Source organism: Syngnathoides biaculeatus, chromosome 2 (assembly GCF_019802595.1).
Source record: "Syngnathoides biaculeatus isolate LvHL_M chromosome 2, ASM1980259v1, whole genome shotgun sequence".
NCBI lineage: Eukaryota > Metazoa > Chordata > Actinopteri > Syngnathiformes > Syngnathidae > Syngnathoides > Syngnathoides biaculeatus.
The window spans coordinates 29,061,043-29,079,803 of NC_084641.1; the positions used below are offsets into that span (position 1 = coordinate 29,061,043).

General features: G+C 48.1%; 2 protein-coding genes and 1 long non-coding RNA gene across 8 annotated transcripts; 2 read left to right on the forward strand and 1 right to left on the reverse strand.

The window, feature by feature from the left end:
• Window positions 1-1,098: 1,098 nt before the first annotated feature.
• pfkfb1 (6-phosphofructo-2-kinase/fructose-2,6-biphosphatase 1) lies at window positions 1,099-12,492 on the reverse strand. Of its 5 annotated transcripts, XM_061845753.1 has the most exons (14): window positions 12,384-12,492; window positions 7,189-7,314; window positions 7,009-7,105; window positions 6,868-6,934; window positions 6,516-6,590; window positions 6,361-6,417; window positions 4,728-4,849; window positions 4,453-4,660; window positions 3,562-3,708; window positions 3,255-3,359; window positions 2,653-2,782; window positions 2,527-2,589; window positions 2,387-2,451; window positions 1,099-2,222 (listed from the first exon to the last, which is right to left on the reverse strand). In XM_061845753.1, the coding sequence occupies exons 1-14, from the start codon at window positions 12,439-12,441 to the stop codon at window positions 2,163-2,165; spliced, it is 1,380 nt and encodes a 459-aa protein (XP_061701737.1). In that variant the 5' UTR covers window positions 12,442-12,492; the 3' UTR covers window positions 1,099-2,162. The 5 variants fall into 5 exon arrangements, with proteins under 5 accessions (XP_061701737.1, XP_061701719.1, XP_061701728.1 ...); XM_061845735.1 differs by having other exon boundaries at window positions 2,387-2,589; XM_061845744.1 differs by having other exon boundaries at window positions 2,527-2,782.
• Window positions 5,039-10,577, forward strand: LOC133514284 (uncharacterized). Its single transcript, XR_009798762.1, has 3 exons — window positions 5,039-5,670; window positions 10,082-10,271; window positions 10,360-10,577. It is a non-coding gene; the product is annotated as an uncharacterized LOC133514284 (long non-coding RNA).
• A 1,463-nt stretch (window positions 12,493-13,955) lies between the features above and the next one.
• LOC133514210 (UDP-glucuronosyltransferase 2B20-like) lies at window positions 13,956-18,161 on the forward strand. Of its 2 annotated transcripts, none has more exons than XM_061845710.1 (2): window positions 13,956-14,873; window positions 16,295-18,161. In XM_061845710.1, the coding sequence occupies exon 2, from the start codon at window positions 16,297-16,299 to the stop codon at window positions 17,893-17,895; it is 1,599 nt and encodes a 532-aa protein (XP_061701694.1). In that variant the 5' UTR covers window positions 13,956-14,873; window positions 16,295-16,296; the 3' UTR covers window positions 17,896-18,161. The 2 variants fall into 2 exon arrangements, with proteins under 2 accessions (XP_061701694.1, XP_061701698.1); XM_061845714.1 differs by lacking the exon at window positions 13,956-14,873 and having other exon boundaries at window positions 16,560-16,659; window positions 16,751-18,161.
• The last annotated feature ends 600 nt before the right edge of the window (window positions 18,162-18,761 follow it).

An 18,761-nucleotide genomic window follows, 5' to 3' on the forward strand; every position in this document is an offset into this window, starting at 1 on the left:
AGAGCGTCTTCAACTCACTAACACTTGCGCAGGGTAATACTGTTTGATATACTGCGGAATGTCGACATTTTGGAAAGTTTATTCACGTCCGAACACAAGTAAATGAATTAAATGATTTCGTTTTAATGCGTGAAAACCGTCTCTACTGTGCCGTACGTGGCGTGGTAAAAATGTTCAGGTTTGCTTTCACTGAAGGTTTATTTCAATCGCAAACACTTTTAATCTACTTCTCTGGACCGCAAAGACGAGCGAACCCAGACTTAAAAAAAGAAAAAAAAATCCATCCGTCTATTTTCTTGGCCACTTATCCTCACAAGGGTCACAGGAGTGCTGGTGCCTATCTCAGCTGTCAATGAGCAGGGGCGGGGTACACCCTGAACTGGTTGCCAGCCGATCGCAGGGCACATAGAGAACATAGACAACAGTCACAATCACACCTAGGAGCAATTTAGAGTGTCCAATTAATGTTGCATATTTTCTGGATGGACACCGGAGTGCCCACCCAGAGAAAACCCACGCAGTCGGGTCCGGGATCGAACCTGGGTCCTCAGAACTGTGAGTCTGGGATTGAAGTCAGGACCTCAGAACTGTGAGGCCAACGCTTTACCAGTTGATCCACCGTGCCGCCCATTCAGTCCCATTCTGCTTTTACATAACTTGATATTTAAACAACATCTCACTGGCCTGGAACTTTGTGAGCAACCAAATGGCGACCGGAGTGTCCGTTGGTTGCGCTGACGTCTCTCGGAGACTTTCTGGGTTGCCGAGGAGTCTCCGTGACGTATTGAGAGTCGCCGAGCTGCTACGCTGTGGTATTGCTCTCAAAGTCCAAGTGGACCAAAAGCACCCGTTACATATATTCTTTATGACTTCTGGGAAAATCCGTCCATCTGTTTTCCAAACTGCTTATCCTCACAAGGGTGACAAAAAAAGTGGATGAAGGAAATGGAGGATTGAACTGGCCAGCAACAATTTAGGTCTGATGTCTTTGTGGAGATGAGATAGCAGTTCAACTGAAGCGAGCTCCACACTATGCTGTAATGTTTCAACTATCCCTTTATGTACATGTTTAATTTTCTCTCTCTAGCTTCAGTTTTCTAGGCCTTAATGTTTTTTTCCCCTGTACTTATTCTATGTTGTCTTTAATAACTTTTTTCTAAGTTCTTGTTGAGGCCCCCCAACCTGCATCAAAGACCAAAATCCCACTGGTGAAGCAACAACAAACTACTCGCCCGGCAGTATCTAATACCCGTGCCATCAGGTGTCAAACAAACCACCAAAACTGCGCCTACTTCACCACGACGTCCGCAAATACCCTCAAGATAATCGACGAAGACACCCCCACCGACACGGCGTTCGAGGAACAAGCCTACCGAGACGGGCTACGCAGGCTCCAACGAACGGCGGTTGAAGACGCGGTGGACGGCTATAAACCGGTCGTCATTCTTGGTGGCTATCCAAACCCCCGAGGTGGACAAAACCGGAACTGATCTTCCGCGGGGCACAAGATCCAAACTGTCACAACTCTCCTCCGGACGACGCCGCATGCTCAATGACTATATGGCTCGTATTTCACAATACTACCGTCAACCTCTGCCTGAAATGCGAGCAGGGCCCTCACGACACGCAGCACATCTTCAGCTTTGCAGGGGCTCCCACTCCGCTGACCGTAATGGACCTGTGGAAACGCCCAAAGGAAGTGTCCGCATTCCTGGAACTAGAAGTCGACCGAACAATGCGATTGCCTGGCTCCAACAGCAACAAGGCCCCCAAAGACTGGATCATTCATGAAGAACAGAATTAGCAAGACAATAAAACACGTTTAATTATAAAGACCACAGTGGCAAACTTGAGTACAGATTAAATGAAAGCGCTTACAACAGCCAAAACATAACCACAGTAGCTATCAAGTGGACTTGGGACAACCGAGGATCTCCATGGCCAGACAGACAAGAACCGATCCCTGAAAGTTGGCGTTTGCCCTTTGTACTACACGTTTACAACTTTTGTAGAAAGTGTCGTCGCACAATGTGGCGTGCAGTTTTTCAAGCAGCTCGTCACGGGAAGAAGGTTGAGCGCGAAGGCATTCCGCCATGTGGGTTCCACGGTGAGTTCCAAGATGTCATCGGGATCTTATCTTGGCCGTTCGTGAGGCCCTTTGTTTAAACGCGATTGGGAGCCGTCTGCAGAGCTTCTTCCGGGTTCCTGTCAATGTCCACGTTCTGGAACATGAACACAACGTGATTACAACAAGTATAGTTAAAAGGAGGAGTTTGCAATTATGCTGATCTAACGCCCCCAAAAAATCCCTTTGGAACAAGTCTTAATAATTAGCGATTTAGAGTGAAACAAAGTACAAGTTACCCGATTGCCGCTGTGTTCCTACCGTGGGCTTCTCTCGGTGTGTGTTGACTGCCTCGATGTTGAGGTAAAAGGACTCAACTTTGCACCCTACGAGCGAGAAGAACACCAGGACGTGAAGACACTCGGATGGCGCCGTCAAAGAGTCAAACCGTGACCACTGACCGTAGGCTATCGGTGTGAGTTTGAGCACAGTGTGGAGAGGGCATCGGAGATAAGGGAGCTGGTCTTCAGGGAGAGGAAAAGAAGACTGATTACCGAGGAACGCGGAGAACAAGATGACTCGTGTACCTGCAGGTTTGTCCAAGAAGTACGCCAAGAGGCAGCGCATGACAGCTTGGTGGCAGACCACCAGAACATTCTCCTGCCTCTCCAACTCCATGATGACGGGCTCCAAGCGATGGACCAGGTCTTCATAGGACTGTCACACGGAGAACTTCAACACTTGTTCAAGCCAAGATCGCCTAGAATTTGGCTGACAGTTTCTTGGAGGAAACTAGTTCTCACTGAGACTTTGGAAAGAAGAGCTCAGGATACAATGGACACAAGTCCTAAATCTTAAGACAAATCAACCGATCCACCAAAAAGAAGAAACAAATCTTAAATAGCATGCAGAACAAGGTAATTTTCTTGGTTTTTTTTTTAAAAAAAAAAAAAAGTTGTATGCTTCACTTTGACTCCTGATTTTGTGCCCATTTGGTCTTGGTTTTCATGTTATCTGTAAATCAAGTGACGAAAACCTGGTGCCTCTTCATTGAGCTGAGGGAGACCGGCAGTCGTCCCACAAGTAAACATTTAGTCAACCGGATTACATTTGCTCATTTCCCAAGAGAACTGACTGGCAGAATAAATTTGCACACAAAGCCAACCCGTGCGTAGGGTGGAGCACTGACCTCACCCTTGGGGTAACGGTACCGAAATTTGTCCTGGTCCCTCAGCGCAAACTCTTCGGGGAAATGCTCTTGTATCTCCTCGTAAGTTAACTCCTCACATACCCCCTGGACAAGAAAAACAACAGAATTTAGGGTGCGTGGTCACCGAACGATGTCCCCAGATCAGAAATACTTTGTCAGAAGATTAGGACCTTTTAACCAAAAGAAGTCTTCGGTTTTGTAACGATTTTTATTTTAGTTTTTTAGGTACTACGCTATCATTTTAGTCAATTCCATAATCGGTATTGTTGTTCTGAACGTAACCTACCGCGTCGATCTCATTGAGTGCTTTCCACTGCTCATACTGGACACCCAGAGTGTGTGCAGTCTGAATGGTTCTCTTCATGTGGCTGGTCCACACCTTCAGGTCATGGATTTTCTGACTTTGGATGAAGGTCTTCAAAGCAGCAGCATACTGTGAACAAGGAATTCGGTTTCTCAATTAGTCGAGTGAAGTCAAAGTCTAAAGCCAATGAGCAGGTAAAAAATGTGTACTGGACAGCAAAAGATGTCAGGCTTAATGACCTAAAATCTTAACGTGTGTGCAGGGAAGGCCGAGGACTCCTGAGTCATGACGCCGGGAATTGTGACGTCAAACGGAATGTTCACGGTGAACAACAACCTGTCTGAGGAACAAGGAAGTGGGCAAAAATAAAAACAAACATGCCCTACCAAAAACTCAAAGTCTGGTGGAGCTCAGAATAACACCAGCCATTAGCTTCATTTAATAACTTTTTTTTTTTTTTTAGCACACTGTGTAGACTATGAAGTCCGCTTTCACGTCTTTTTTGGTTTGGGATTTTTCCATCAATAACAAGCCCAAAACCACCAAAGTTCTCTCCTGCTGTGTGTGCGTCTTTAATTTTGCGGCCGTTGTTGCTATGATTCTTCTTTGTTTCTGTTACATCTGATCAGACGAGATTTTTGTTTTGGAGCACCAGAATCTTGACGGGTGGTGGGTTTCTGTGCTGAGATTATGAGAGGACACCACATACAGTAGGATCAAAACTGCTAAACGATTGATTTTTAAAATCTTCACGTGTGGTGTCTGCAACAGATAAACAATCTCTTGAGATTGAAAATAAATCCGGAGGTGCGTAGTGTGCACCGGGCCTTGGTCTTCTTGCACCTCTCAAGTTTTTCGGGTCACGCCACTCACTTCGTGTCCTCTGGAGGACAAAGAAGAATCTCCGCCGATTCGACCGAGAAGATTGAGTTCGCTCTCCCCGTGGCGGCTCAGGTAGATGGACCTCGGAGCAACGTGGATGTTCATTAGGTAGTAGACGATCCTGCTCTGGATGTGGTCCTGGACCAGATTCACCAGGTACCTTTTACCCACTTCGAAGATCTTGATGTAGGAGAGCTTCCTGTGGAATGAAAGCAAACTTTAGAGCCGCGTTTAGTCAGAGAATCAGTTCTGTCCCAGCTCGGCACCTGTCTTTCTCGTCGTCTATCGGCATGTAGCTCGACTTGTAGCACTCAATGCGCTGCAGAAAGTCTTCCATGGCTTCTTCCATGCTGCGATTCTCGTAATCTGGACTGCCAAATTTCACTTGCTGCAAAGGATGTCCATTTAGGATATACTGTACATAGATTATTCAAAAACAGTCGGGCGTAATTGGCTTCCGCGTGGGAATTAAGGATGAACCACAAATGGAGAGGAATCTTTACAGGCAATGTTTTTACCTTCTCTAAACTTTTCAATGTCCAACTGTTCAATGTTTCTTCGTCTTTTAACACTTTGCTGTTCTCTTCAGCAGTCATTGAATCAGTTCTGTGTTCATCCCTCAAGGATTGCTTTGGTGCTGCTACAAAGAAGAAGAAAATCCGACTGCAAGGGACAATTAGGAGTGGCGAAATGATCCTTGCTACCCTGCTACCCACTAAGGAGGATTTGCCCACTTCAAGTACCAAGACAAGAGCAGGAAAAATTCTCTTGGACTGTCGTCAGTATTACCCCACGACTGAAGACTTTGTATGAAATACTTACCCTGGAACCTTTGCACACTTGCTGTTGTTGAGTCATTCGAGGCGCCCGAGGATCCTTAGAAGCACTAGACTCGAAATGTGTGCGGCTCCGCAGTTCTCCGAAGAGAAGAAGAAGATGACAGGGTGATAGACATGGAGGTAGAGGAGGTGCTTGACTAGCCTGTGCCACTGGGGCTAGCGGGGGAGATCCCGATCAGAAGCTGCAAACAAAGCCTTGAAGTGCCTCTTGAATGTCGGGTCTGGTCAGAGCAAGTCCTGCGGAACCCCCGTTGGCAGGCGGTGCAGGTGATCGAAGCAAAGTCACGGAAAAGGCTGCCTCCCACACGGCGCGAGTCAGACTGAAGTGATCTGGCTTCGTAATGGTCCCCAGGAGGAGAGCCCCTTGAAGGTACCAAATCTTTGTGCCATCTTGCTTTTGTATCAGCAGTACTCCAGAACGGGACATTTTATATCGCTTACTGATTCTGTGCTCTTTTGTGAATGTCTTGTTTCTGTTGCTTGTTTGATGTCGTACAAGAGTGACGACTCCAAATACTGGAGACAAATATCCCTCGGTGTTTTGACTCACTTGATCAGTAATGAGTCTGATTCTAAAGAGGGGCTGAACATCAGTATTCACATATCCAAGGAACAATATTTCGTTACTTTTCTACGACTACTCAGGTCTCGTTGATCCTCTGTAGCAACCTGTGACGCCTTAAGCTCAGCGGCCATTTCCCTCTCCGAGAATCCTGTCTTTGAATTTCGTCACCGCGAGGTGATCGCTTGTTAGGGTGTTGTCTTGGTGTCATAACGTCAAAATGTGGACAGCATGACGCAAGGACTGTTCGAATTCGAATTGTAATTGCCTGTAAAATAAACTGGTCGGTTCATGGATGAAGCACCTGATGTGAATTTTGCCGTTCAGCTACTTGTCATCGAACAGAAAGTTACGCGTAGTACCGAAACATTGACCAGCTGCACACCCAGATTCAAAAGTTCAAAACAGAAGATCAAATTAAGTTTGTATTTTAGCTGCATACTGGATTTTTACCCGAAAGACGAGTACCCCGAACCTTTCTTGAGTGGTAGTTCTCACCTTGACATTCTCTGCAATTATTTCTGGGTCATCGCAGATTGACTCCACGAAGAAAACCTGCGGACGAACACTTTTAAACGACGTTCAAGTAGACACCCGCACATAAGCCATAGCAGATCGATCGTGGATCCTCATTTTCTCCCACTTCCACTTGCCTTGTAGCCTTTCTCTTTGGCAAAGCTGAGGATGACTGCCCTTCTCTCCCTGGTGGTGTTAGTGGCATCAAAAACCTGCGAGGTCAGAATCAACCAATCATATCCTCACTCATGTTTGAATGGGAGTCAGCAGAAAACTACCAGAATTGAAATTGTATCCGATTAACCCCCAACAATTTCCGGATGTTCTAGCAGAAGCCTGAAGGTTCTGCAAAATTCTGACCGGTACTAGGAACTGTTTACAATTTCCTTCACCTTAAGAAATGCCCCAGTGCTATCTGTAGAAAAGCAGCCCCGTACAAATTGCTCAGTCTCACTGATCCTGTGATATTTAAATGGTTTTCCGACTCACCGCCACTTGACCCTCCTCAGTCGCAAAGTACGTCGCGACGTCTCTGAGGGCGGCTGCCGCGCAGGCCCTGCAAAGCAACGCGCAATTATGGCATCTCTTCAACGCCATCCTGAGGTAGGATTTAGCTCTCATGGCCCTTACTTGCGGATCCTCATGCCGTCCTCGTTGTCAGGTTTAAAGAACTCAAAGTTGTCATAGATCTTGACGGCCTGCCGCCGGTACTGGCCCACATTGAAGGCTGGCAGGAATGAACGACAATTAAGCGAGGGCGGAACGCGCGTAGCTGACCCATAGTCGTGTGTTTGTCTCTGCAAGGCAAACTTTTTGTGGGAACTCCGATCCAGTTCAGGTAGCGGGTGAGCTTTTTGGAGATGTAGGTCTTCCCCCTGGCCGGCAGGCCCACCGTGACGATGAGTGTCGGAGAGTTGCAGAGTTGCGGCACTGATGCTGGACACAGAAGGCACAGAAACGGTTTTGAACCGGTGACGCGTCGTTGAGAAACAAAATGTGCATTGGGGGCTGTTCAATTATCAATGGATTATGCCGCATAGTCAAAATGTTTACACAGCCGCGTCAATGACCGAAACTCAATTTGGTCCGGTCTGGTCTGGCTGGCGTTTCCCCCAACGCTGTCTTGATCCCCCGACAGCACGTGAGGGACGCGGAACGAAGACGCGTCACCCGTTCCAGGTCAAATGATTCTGTTTACGGTGGCAAACATCAGCCGGCTAGCTGCTGCCTTCTGTGCTCTTTGAGCCAAGGCACATATTTTACACAAGGCAATCATTTTTCCTCATTTTGATCACAATTTTCTTTATATTCTTGCCTTAAAATACCCCAAAATCTCCATCAGTTGAGACCTCAAAAGCAGTCGGTCTCATGTCTCTCTAAAACTTTTTTATTTTTTATTTGTAGCAAGTCATCACCAGTCATGAAGAAAATAATGAGCATATTTTGACAAAGTAAGGAGTAGAAAATACATATTAGTATTCAAATGTTGCTACAAACCATAAAAAGTCACCAGACAAAATCAATTTGCAGAAACAGACCAGGAAACATTTTTTAATTAGCTCGGAAACAAAGTATTTGTTTAGCTACTTCTGCCCATTGTACAAACAATACTAACGTCGCATCAATATAATATACAATATAGAGTAATTCCTCACGAGTCATGGGAGTTATGTCCCAGAACCCCTGCAATAAATGAAATCCACAAAGTAGTGATCATCAAATGCCTTTCTGACCCATTTTGGGGTCACGGAAATAAATCTCAGTCTCATCTAAATCTCATGGACCAAGATCTGAAGTTTGATCTTACTACGAAAGTGTTTACTTGCAAACGTTATCTTTGGAATGTTTATTCATAGTAAATCACAAGATACTGTGACCTAAAAGCAGGAAATAAGATGATTTTTGGGGATCTGCAAATACTGTAGCTCACGATTCGGGTTTTCCCTATTCTGGTGTTTTGCTGGCCTTAAAATGGATAAATGATTCTTTTTGTCTGAAGATGGTGCCTTTGCTTCCAGTCCCCAAACTGGTAGCAGCGTAAACAGGAGGCTCTGGCCAGCCCGATCGAGAATTCAATAAATCCTGCTGAATTTGGACCAAATGTTGCGAATACTCGACGTGGGACGCTCCTGGTGACGACTTTAGTGGACTGAAATCATCACCAGTGCAATCTTAGTACCCAAATTGGAGCCGTATCATTCGCGTTGAAGCAGCCTGACCTAAGTTAGCCTAGCCTCGATGGCTAACAACAAAACGCATCTGTAATGTTATTTAACTGAGCTAAACTAATATTTTAACATCAAATTTGACTACTTACACGACCAGCCAAACCTACGTTTGGTTTACAACGAGGACGGTGAGTACTTAGCAGGAAGTTGGGCAAGTAGAAACGTCAACTTAAAAGTGCTTCGAGGCCCAGACCACCTTGGCTTAGCTGGCTAACAACGAGACGCGTTTGTGATCAAACCGTCCTGTTGAAGAACTTCAGAACTTGTACGACGAGGGCCGTGAGGACCTATAGGAAATTTAACAAGTCTTATCTGAGTGCCCAAATTAGTGCCGTGTCGTTCGCGTTGAACCTTCTCGGTCGAAGTTAGCCTAGCGCGCTAACAGCATTACCTACGTAGAGTATACAACGTGGACTCAACCTTCAACTACTAGAGTGACGGCAACTGTGGTTTGAATCCCATAGATGGGAAAAAGATGACACACTGTGGCGATCCCTAACGGGACAAACCGAAAGGAAGAAAAAGAAGAAGTTGGGGACGGTCATAACTAAAGTTTTAGCAAGTTTGAATTCAGAATACCGAGTCATCATCCTGTTTGGCGTCACTTGCTTGTCCACCGCAAAGTGATTTGACTTTAGCGTTTCCAAAAGTTTTCCACTCATTTCCACTTAAATTGCTGAAGTTCGGGTTCACTTCCACCCTGGGGGAGTTCCGCGTCACCGCGGGTGCTCGAGAGTTACCGCCGCGCGTACTACGTCTCCGGTTGCGGCCCATCCTGAGGCGCGCACCCAGATCCCGACCGGCCGAGTCTTTATCGGCTTCATGGATGCGTTGATGGTTAGCGCAACAAGTTCTGAAAAGCGCGCAGAGGAGCGACACTAAACGCCTGCTGCGGGGTGGGAAGGGGGAAGGGGGGGGGCAGTGTCAGTTTCAGGGTTTTAATGGCCTGCTATAAATGTGGCGGCTGACGTCGGACTGCGGGTTCATTTATTCTGCGCGTCTGATGCGGGGGAGCAGCTGCTTGCGCAGACTCGTGTCGAACAATCGGAGGACAGAAGATGAGTTCAGAGGAGCAAAGTTTCCTTCCACGATCGGAACGATTTCTGAAGTTTCTCAACCGCGGTCGCCCTGCCGCCCGCATATTCCTGTTCTTGCTAAATCGGAAAATACGAGGAAGTAAAGTTTCTCGTCGCTTGTGGGATTCCAACATGGCTCGCTACAGTCCTGGAAAAATCATTTACGAGCTGGTTCCGATCCCCCCAAAACTGGGTACGCGACCCACCTTTAGCACCCGAGCCGGCACTTGAGAAACACCGGATTAGATTACGATGACTGGATTATGAACTGTCCCAGTTTCTAATGAAATAAATGTCATCTGGATCTGATATTTGCTTATTTTGTTTTCCCAGATCAAATTGATTTTTTTTTTTCTTCCCCCTTTCAACTGTTTCGTTTTCATCCATCTATGATCCAAGCCGCTTATCCTCACAAGGGTCACAGGAAAGATGGAGCCTGTCCCAGCGATCTTCAGGCGAAAGGCAGACCACACCCTGAACTGGTCGCCGGTCAGTCGCAGGGCAGATCTTGACACCATCTCTGAGCAGGGAATCGATCCCACGCTGCCCGCACCAAAGGCAGGCGTGTGTACCGCTCGCTACACCATCGGTGACTTCGCCTGTTTCATTTTTATTCTGCCATTCATCAAGTTGCGCGGATCATTTTCACATGTTGTTTTGAAACACCCCCTTTTTAGATTTAATCCAATCCAGAGCCATCCGATCCGGACCGCTTTGAAGTACTGGGCCCGGCGCCAGCACCGTGGACTTGCCGCCGGCACGTTTCGCCTTCCTGCGTGGACTTTGCGTGGTCTCAGAGTATCTGGGCGAAAGCCATGTAAGCATGTGCACCCCGTGCTTCCTTCCACGTTGCGAAATCCTCCACTTGGGGGCCGTTGAAGACTAGAATTGTCCGGAGGTATGAATGAATGAATGCGCTGACTACAAATATTCTCGGGGCAGCACATGGGAGACAACTGGTCAGAGTTTTGCCCTCACAGTTCTGAGGTCCCGGGCACAATCCCGGCCCCCGCCCGTGTGGAGTTTGCATGTTCTCCCCGTGCCTGGGTGGGCACTCCGGTTTCCTCCCACATCCCCGAAAACAGTCAACATTAATCGGAAACTCTAAATTGCCCGATCGGTGTGATTGTGAGTGCGACTGTTTGTCTGGATCTGCCCTGCGATTGGTTGGCGACCGGTTCAGGGTGTACCCCGCCTCCCGCCCGTTGACAGCTGGGATAGGCTCCGGCACTCCCCCGCGACCCTTGTGAGGATAAGTGGCTCGGAAAATGGATGGATGGACTAATCTGAAAAAACATACAGGTAAGTGGTATGTTTTTTTTTTTTTTTTTTTTCCAGTTATCATTAGCTAGTTTCATGTTTTTGTTTATCAGTGCACAATATTAGCAAAATTATGGGAACATGTTTTGATGGCAAGTACATTTCAATTTTTTTGGTTCACTACGAGTGATATAGATGTTGCTCTTTTTTAATAAAATGATGACTATTTTTCAGTGCAGAGAAGTTCAATTTTGCTGTTGTACCAAGTTATCAAAATGGGCTTTGCATAAACGGATTAAAGTTAAGGCTAGCGGGTTATGGTTTTTACCTATTTTACTAAAATGGTATGAAAAATTTTGATTCGATGTCCACACTCGTCCCACCCGTCTATGAATTATTTTGGAATGTGCAATCCATTAAAAATGTAAGGCTGAGGAGAATGGTGACTTCACGTCGTGTTCAAAATTTCATTAATATGCTGCTGTCAGGTCATAGAGGGTTTTAACAAAGGTCTCAAATTACATTTTGGAGTATCTTTCATAATCTATACTTTTTGACTCTTATATTTACTAGTAAAGTTCACCGCCCTTTTCTTCTCCAAGTAGCCCTTATGTCATTTTTCTCGTTTGCGACCTCCGACCTTCTCCACACGCCACTGTGAGACGTTTTTCTCAGTTGGGCCCTTCCTAAACTTTACCGAGTACTTCAAGTGGATTCTCTTGCTCCGTGACGTTTGCGCAGTTTTTTTTGGCACAGTGTGACGGAATTGGACCACGTCAGATTGGAAAAGATGTTGCGCAACGCTGCGACACGAAGACAATTTGCCAATTAGCGTTGAATCTGACTCATGAGCGTGACCGCCGCGGGTCTGGTTTCATTTTTCGTCGCGACGGTTCTGGTCCCGCAAGGGCATCTTAGACAACAAGGCCGCACGGATATATGAACTGATAAAGCGGAATCATTGCTGCACTTTGCACCTCGGGAGGGAAAGCTGACGCGGACTCCTCGTTTAATGACCCAATCGTCGCGATCGCAGGAAACCGTCTTCCTACGAGGATTCTCTTGTGTTTCCTGGGTTGTGCGCTGGAAATCGCTAACCGCACCCAAACCGCCAACCATTCGCACTCACGTTCACACCTACGGGCAATTTGGAGTCTCGATTTGAACTGCTTTATTCTGGAGGTCTGAAGTTTGACGGGATGTTGACGCGTGTGGCCCGAGTTTTGCCGAACGGAGCGGGAGTCTTGTTATTCGCAAATCGGCAGTCGCCAGTGAAGCTAGCGAGGATATTTTTGGAATGCGGGAGGAAGCCACTCGCTTTCCGCGGGTGCTCTGACAAAACCCAGACGGGAAGGCCGGAGCGCAGATTCAAATCCCCGAGCTCAGAACTTTTTCCGCCCAAAATACCGCACTCCACCCGAAGACTCGCATCCGAGCTCACCTGTGCTGCTGTCGCACCTTCTGCGTCTCGTGGCGAGTTCCAGCTGGAGAAGCTCCATCGCGCGCGGCCGTCGGCCCGGGAGTCCAAAAAACCAAAAAGAAGCGATGCTCTTTTTAAAGACATCAAATCCCCCCCCCCCCTCGCCCCCCGCAGCCCCTCTTTTCGTGACACACGGACATACGATAGCTGGTGATGTCCTTTAGTGCTTGCCAGGCTGGAGTTCACAACACAGTGGGCGGGTCCTCGCGAGTTCAAAGGTCACTAAGAAAAGTGAGAAGTGCTTCATGTGTTTACACAGACGGAAAGAACGAGATATCTGCACGTCTGCATGGGCCGGTATTTTTTTTTCGTTTGTTTGTTTGTACCTTCAATGGTTGACCAGTGGGTGGCGGTATATGGGGTGCCACAGCAGTGTTAAGTGTAATAATTTCATAACTAGAGTTATGCACATGGAGGAAAACGACTTTCGAATGGCTGTCTGTTCGCAGCAGTGACGAGACCCGGTCCACGCTGCGTCGGGCCTGAGCAAAACTGGATTTTGGGGCCTTCCAGTAGACCTTTTCGGCCTTATTCGTGTCACGTGGAATTCCGGGTGGCAAAAAATGCGGCTGTCACCACTAGGAAACGGAGCAGGGGTGTCAAACTCATTTTTCATTTTTTTCTCGCGGGCCACACTGGAGTTCCGGTTCCCCTCAGAGGGCCGTTATATTTAATCAGATTTTTACAAGCACCATGGAAATTGACACGAGATTTGGCTTCGCGTGGTGGGCCAAATCTGTCCCTCGGGCCTCGAGTTTGACAACCGTGCTTGATGTCATTCAGACTGGCTCGAATTATGATTTTAGTCATCTTCTCGATTGCGGTGGCTTGAACGTGTGACGTGTCGGTTGAAAAGTTAAAGTTACGCGAGTTGAATTGCTTGGACGCAAACCAGAACTCAGGCCGTGATTCATATTTTGATCGATAAGTTCGTTGAACCTCAGACATGGTTCACATGATCGATGAGGGACTGGATCATTAATTAAGTCTTCGGTTCCTTGGATTCGGGGCAAGGGCGCGCGGAAATGAATACTCGTCCACAAGCAGGTTCGCCTTCATGTTTCGCAAAATTCAAAAAGACAAAACCAACCCGAAATTTGCGTGCACGCCTGTGATGAAATCGCTTCTCAAAACCGAGCAAGCATTCATACCCACAATCACACCTAAGGGCAATTTACAATTTCAAATCAATACACGTTTTTGGGATATGGGAGGAAACCGGAGTGCCGGACCGGAGTCGGAAACCCCACACGGGCATGGGGAGAACATGCGAACTCCACGCGGGCAGGGTCAGGATTTGAAACCTGGTCCTCAGAACTGTGAGGCCAATGCTCTAACCAGTCGCACAGTCCATCCATTTTCTGAGCCGCTGATCCTCACGAGGGTCACGGGTAGTGCCGGAGCCTATCCCAGCTGTCAACGGGCAGGAGGCGGCGTACACCCAGAACTGGTCCCCAGCCAATCGCAGGGCACATGGAGACAAACAGCCGCACTCACAATCACACCATGGGGCAATTTAGAGTGTCCGATTAACGTTGCATGTTTTGGGGATGTGGGAGGAAATCGGAGTGCCGGACCGGAGCGAGAAAACCCACACAGGCGTGGGTCGAACATGCAAACTCCTCGTGGGCAGGCCTGGGATTTGAATCCCAGTCCACAGAACTGTGAGGCCAATGATGTAATTAGTCACTCTTCAGCATGTGTAGCCATCCAGTTTCCGCTTATCCTCACAAAGGTCACGGGGAGTGCCGGAGCCTATCAACAGGGCAGGAGGCTGGGTACACCCTGAACCGGTCGCCAGTCTATGGCAGGGCACACGGAGACAAACAGCCGCACTCACGATCCCACCGCGGGACAATTTAGAGTGTCCAATGAATGTTGCACGTTTTTGGGATGCGGGAGGAAAGCCACGCAGGCTCGGGGAGAACATGCAAACTTCACACAGGCGGGTCCGGGATTGCGCCCGGGACCTCAGAACCGTGAGGCCAACGTCAAAAGGCTTTTTTTAAGTCCCGGTGTTGTTGTTTTCTTGGCCCAAACGTCTCTTTGAGTATTTAAGGTCGCCGACCCTTTCGATCTTTGTGTTGCTCAATAGCGACGTCGCCCTTTGTATCGCAACGCTTATCTGGAGCTATAAGCAGCGCAGATAAACCCGTTTCGCCTTTACATCAAATAGCGACCGTCTGCGTCGAGGACTTTCATACGACCGTTCCAAAGACAATGAAACAATCTGATTTGGAATGTTGTTTTATTGTTTTCACGGGAGAGCGTCGGAAAATGATATCCAGATGTTGTTGCCGGTGGAGAGGAATCTGTGCAGGGGGGGTGTCGGCCGGAGGAGGAGGAGCAGGAGGAGATTGGAGCAGTTATACGTCGACTTCCACTCGGAGCTCGAACGCGGCGGTAACGGCAGACGCGGGAATCTTCTCTGGAGGGGGGCGACGAACTGAGGTGAGGATACGATTCGCTGCCGAAATGCGGGATTCGTTCCATCAGTGGGCGGCGCCGTCGTTTGACATCCTTTGAACGCATCAGAAAGGTAAAACGAACGGGCCCCGAACAACTCACGGAGATCGCCGGGTTTGGTGCTTTGAATGAGTTTACAGCTCTTGGGGGGGGGGGAGAAAATACGAGAAACCAAAGCAAAACATTGGACCTGTTGTGGTATTTTGATGGTAAAGACCTGGAGAAAACGGCCAAAATCCACATTCCAGGGTGTAATTTCGTGCAAAAAGGAACTTTGCATGCAAGGTTGAACTAAACATGACACGGCAAACGTTGAGGTTGCAGCCCCGGATGTTCTACAGTTCTGGAACCCAAACGGAGAATCGGAATCATCTTGATTTTGCCAAGTATGTCCAAAATACACGAGGAATTTGACTTGGGTAGTTTTGTTGTTTCTGCGTCTGGGCTTTGTCCTGATGAAAACGAGGACTTGCCTCTAGGGTTGAAAGGGGAATTCCGGTGGTTTGGATTAACAATGTATCCAATAGGTCATGTAATATGTACTTTATTTTGACAATCTCATTTTTTCAGAAGATTTTTATCGACTTTTACGACTTTTCAGGGGCGCTGCCAGTTTCGCGAGTCACATGACCCACGTGGACGGATGTGCCGTTCCAAACGCTGGATTACATGGGACACCGTTTATGCCCAGCGCCGATTTCTCTGATTTATCCTCACCTGATGAAGAAATAGCAGTGTCGGTTGATCGGGAAGACGGAGGAATACTTCCGTACAGATTTGAACCTGTGGCTGTCATTAATGGTGAATATTCGGATGGTTCTTCGGGCGGAATGACGCTGAGTCTGACTACTCTGAGACCTGCGCGCGACATAAGTGCGTAAACAAAGGCCGCCGGGAGCTCCGGGCCGGCAGCCGCGGATGGTTCTCCGGACGGGAATGACGCGGAGTCTGACGAGCGGGCTCCGGCGCCGCCACGAGCTCCAACGTCCGGGGAAGCCTTTGGCCGAGCTTCGGTGTCGGTGGAGGCCTTTAGCCTAGCGTCGGCGTCTGGGGCTAAAGAAGCCGGCAGCGGCCGGCCACGAGCCGGGCTTCCAGGCGGCGGAGGCAATTAGACCCGGACGCCCAAGCTAGGCTAAAAGGCCCCCGCCACCATCGAAGCTCAGCTAAAGGAGAACCATCCGAATATTCAACATTAATGACAGCCACAGGTTCAAATCTGTACGGAAGTATTCCTCCGTCTTCCCAATCAACCGATACTGCTATTTCTTCATCAGGTGAGGATAAATCCGAGAAATCAGCGCTGGGCATAAACGGTGTCTTGTTCATGCAGAGCACTGGATTTCTCCTTTCAATAAGGTTTTGAACTGAACCGAAATGAAACGTGTGTGTTTGTGTGTCCTCTTTAGCAATGACACCATATCCAAGCCTGGTACTCCTGGTGGTGTTTTCCGCCACTTGCTGGGGTGGCAAAATTCTGGTGTACCCCTTCGACGGCAGCCACTGGATCAACATGAAGATTCTGCTGGAGGCGCTTCACTCGCAAGGCCACGAAATCACAGTCCTGCGAACCTCCACCAGCTGGTACGTATCTGAGAAGTCGCCCCACTACACCTCCATCACCATCGTGCTGGAGCAGTCGCAGAACATCGAGAGCCAGAACTACATGAACTCCTTCATGGAGCGATCCATCGAGATCCAGCGGCACAGGGGCACCCTGTGGGCCTTTGTGGCGTTCTACAGGAACCTTTTCGGTCTTATGGGGGAGAACCAGGTGACTGTGGCAGACATGGTGGTCAGCATATTTGAAAACCGAACTCTAATCAAGGAACTGAACGAAAGTAGATACGACCTTTTCTTGACAGACCCGGCCTTTCCAGGCGGAGTGCTCCTGGCTCACTATCTGGACCTGCCCATGGTCTTCAACGTGCGCTGGCTTTTCAACGGCGAGGCACACTTTGCCATCGCACCGTCTCCTCTTTCTTACGTCCCTCAATTGTTCTCCCGTTACTCGGACAGAATGGACTTCTCACAAAGACTCCACAACGTCATCTATCACGCCGTCCTGCTTTACATGTACCACTACGTCTCCAATCCGCCTTACCAGGTCGTGTGCGATCGCTATTTCGGCAGCGACGTCACCATCATGTCTCTCATGCAGGGAGCCGATCTGTGGCTGATGAGGGTGGACTTTACCTTCGAGTTCCCTCGACCCACCATGCCCAATGTGGTCTACATCGGAGGGTTTCAGGGCAAGCCCTCCAAGCCTCTGCCGGCGGATTTGGAGGACTTTATGCAGAGTTCCGGGGAACACGGAGTGGTGGTCATGACTTTGGGGACGCTCCTGGGCGACCTCGGCCCTGAGCTGTCGCAGATCATCGCCTCTGCTTTTGCTAGACTCCCTCAGAAGGTGGTCTGGAGACATATTGGGAAGAGGCCCGCCACATTAGGGAACAACACCCTACTGCTGGACTGGTTGCCTCAGAATGATTTACTGGGCCATCCTAAGACCAAAGTCTTTGTAACGCACGGGGGCACTAACGGCATATATGAGGCCATCTACCACAGCGTCCCGATTTTGGGGATCCCGCTCATCTTTGACCAGCACGACAACATGGTCCGGCTGAAGGCCCGCGGAGCCGCCGAGTTTGTGGACGTGGCGGCGCTCGACGTGGACTCTTTCACCGCTTCCCTGAGGAACATTCTCGATCCCCAGAAGCCTTACAAGCAGAACATGGTCAAACTTTCCCGGCTCCATCGCGACAAACCCATGAAGCCCACCGACGCGGCTGTCTTCTGGATGGAGTACGTCATGCGGCATCGCGGTGCGGCACATCTGCGCACCGAGTCTTATAAATTGCCGTGGTACGCCTACCACTGTCTGGACGTGATCGCAGTCCTCGGGCTCCTCTGTTTTCTAGCCCTTGCGTCATTATGGCTTTCCTGTCGATGTCTCTGTAGGCAGCTAGTGAAGGTCAAGAATAGCACGTTCAAATCCAAGAAAGAGTAGTTTGAGAAGGCCCTGAAAAGCAACCATACCAGAAAACTTTGTGACTTGCCACTTTCAAATGATGACTTTTGGGAAAACAGTTGTCTGGAACTGTTTATGCAGTGTCGGGCATTTGGTTCCTGGATCTGCAGTGGGGACTGACGTGACTTAATCCACCGCTTGATACTACCACTATCACATCATAATTATTGAAACCATCGATACGATACATATTTACTGACATCTGGAGTAGTCCACAATCAATATTTATCCAGTAATATGACAAAAACCTGAAACATTTAATTAAATACATCAGAGAACACCAAGATATTCTCATTCATATCTTCTTGCTCTTACATACTGATTCATTCAATGTATTCATATGTGCCGCTTGGTACAAATATGTTTTGACAGTTGAACTTAAAAAGGAAGGAGTTTTCCTCTGACCACAGAAAAATATTTTGTTATTGTGGGCCAGCTCCCTGTGAGGCATATTTGAATCCTGATTGGTTCAAGAAAAACAACCATTGATGAGATTAAGTCCGTGATCCCTGGCCGTTGTGCCGTTGTGCCCCAGTTCGCCGTGAGCGCATCAGGACTGCCGCGGCGAAACAATCCATTTTCATTTAATTGGTTTGAAAAGTGTTTATTTACTGCAAATAATGAATATTTGTTCATGTGCCCAGTGACCAGTAGGGAGGCAAGCCGTACTTTGGGTGGCTAAAGCCCACCCGAGAACTGCCTTAGCCCACCCTATGAATTTGTCTAGAAATTATTTTTTTTTGTTTTATTTTATTACAAAGAATGATATGTGGTGAAAGAACACGTTTTGATTCTGAGAAAAAAAAATACCTAAATATAAAATCGGATAAGCTAGGTTTGATTTC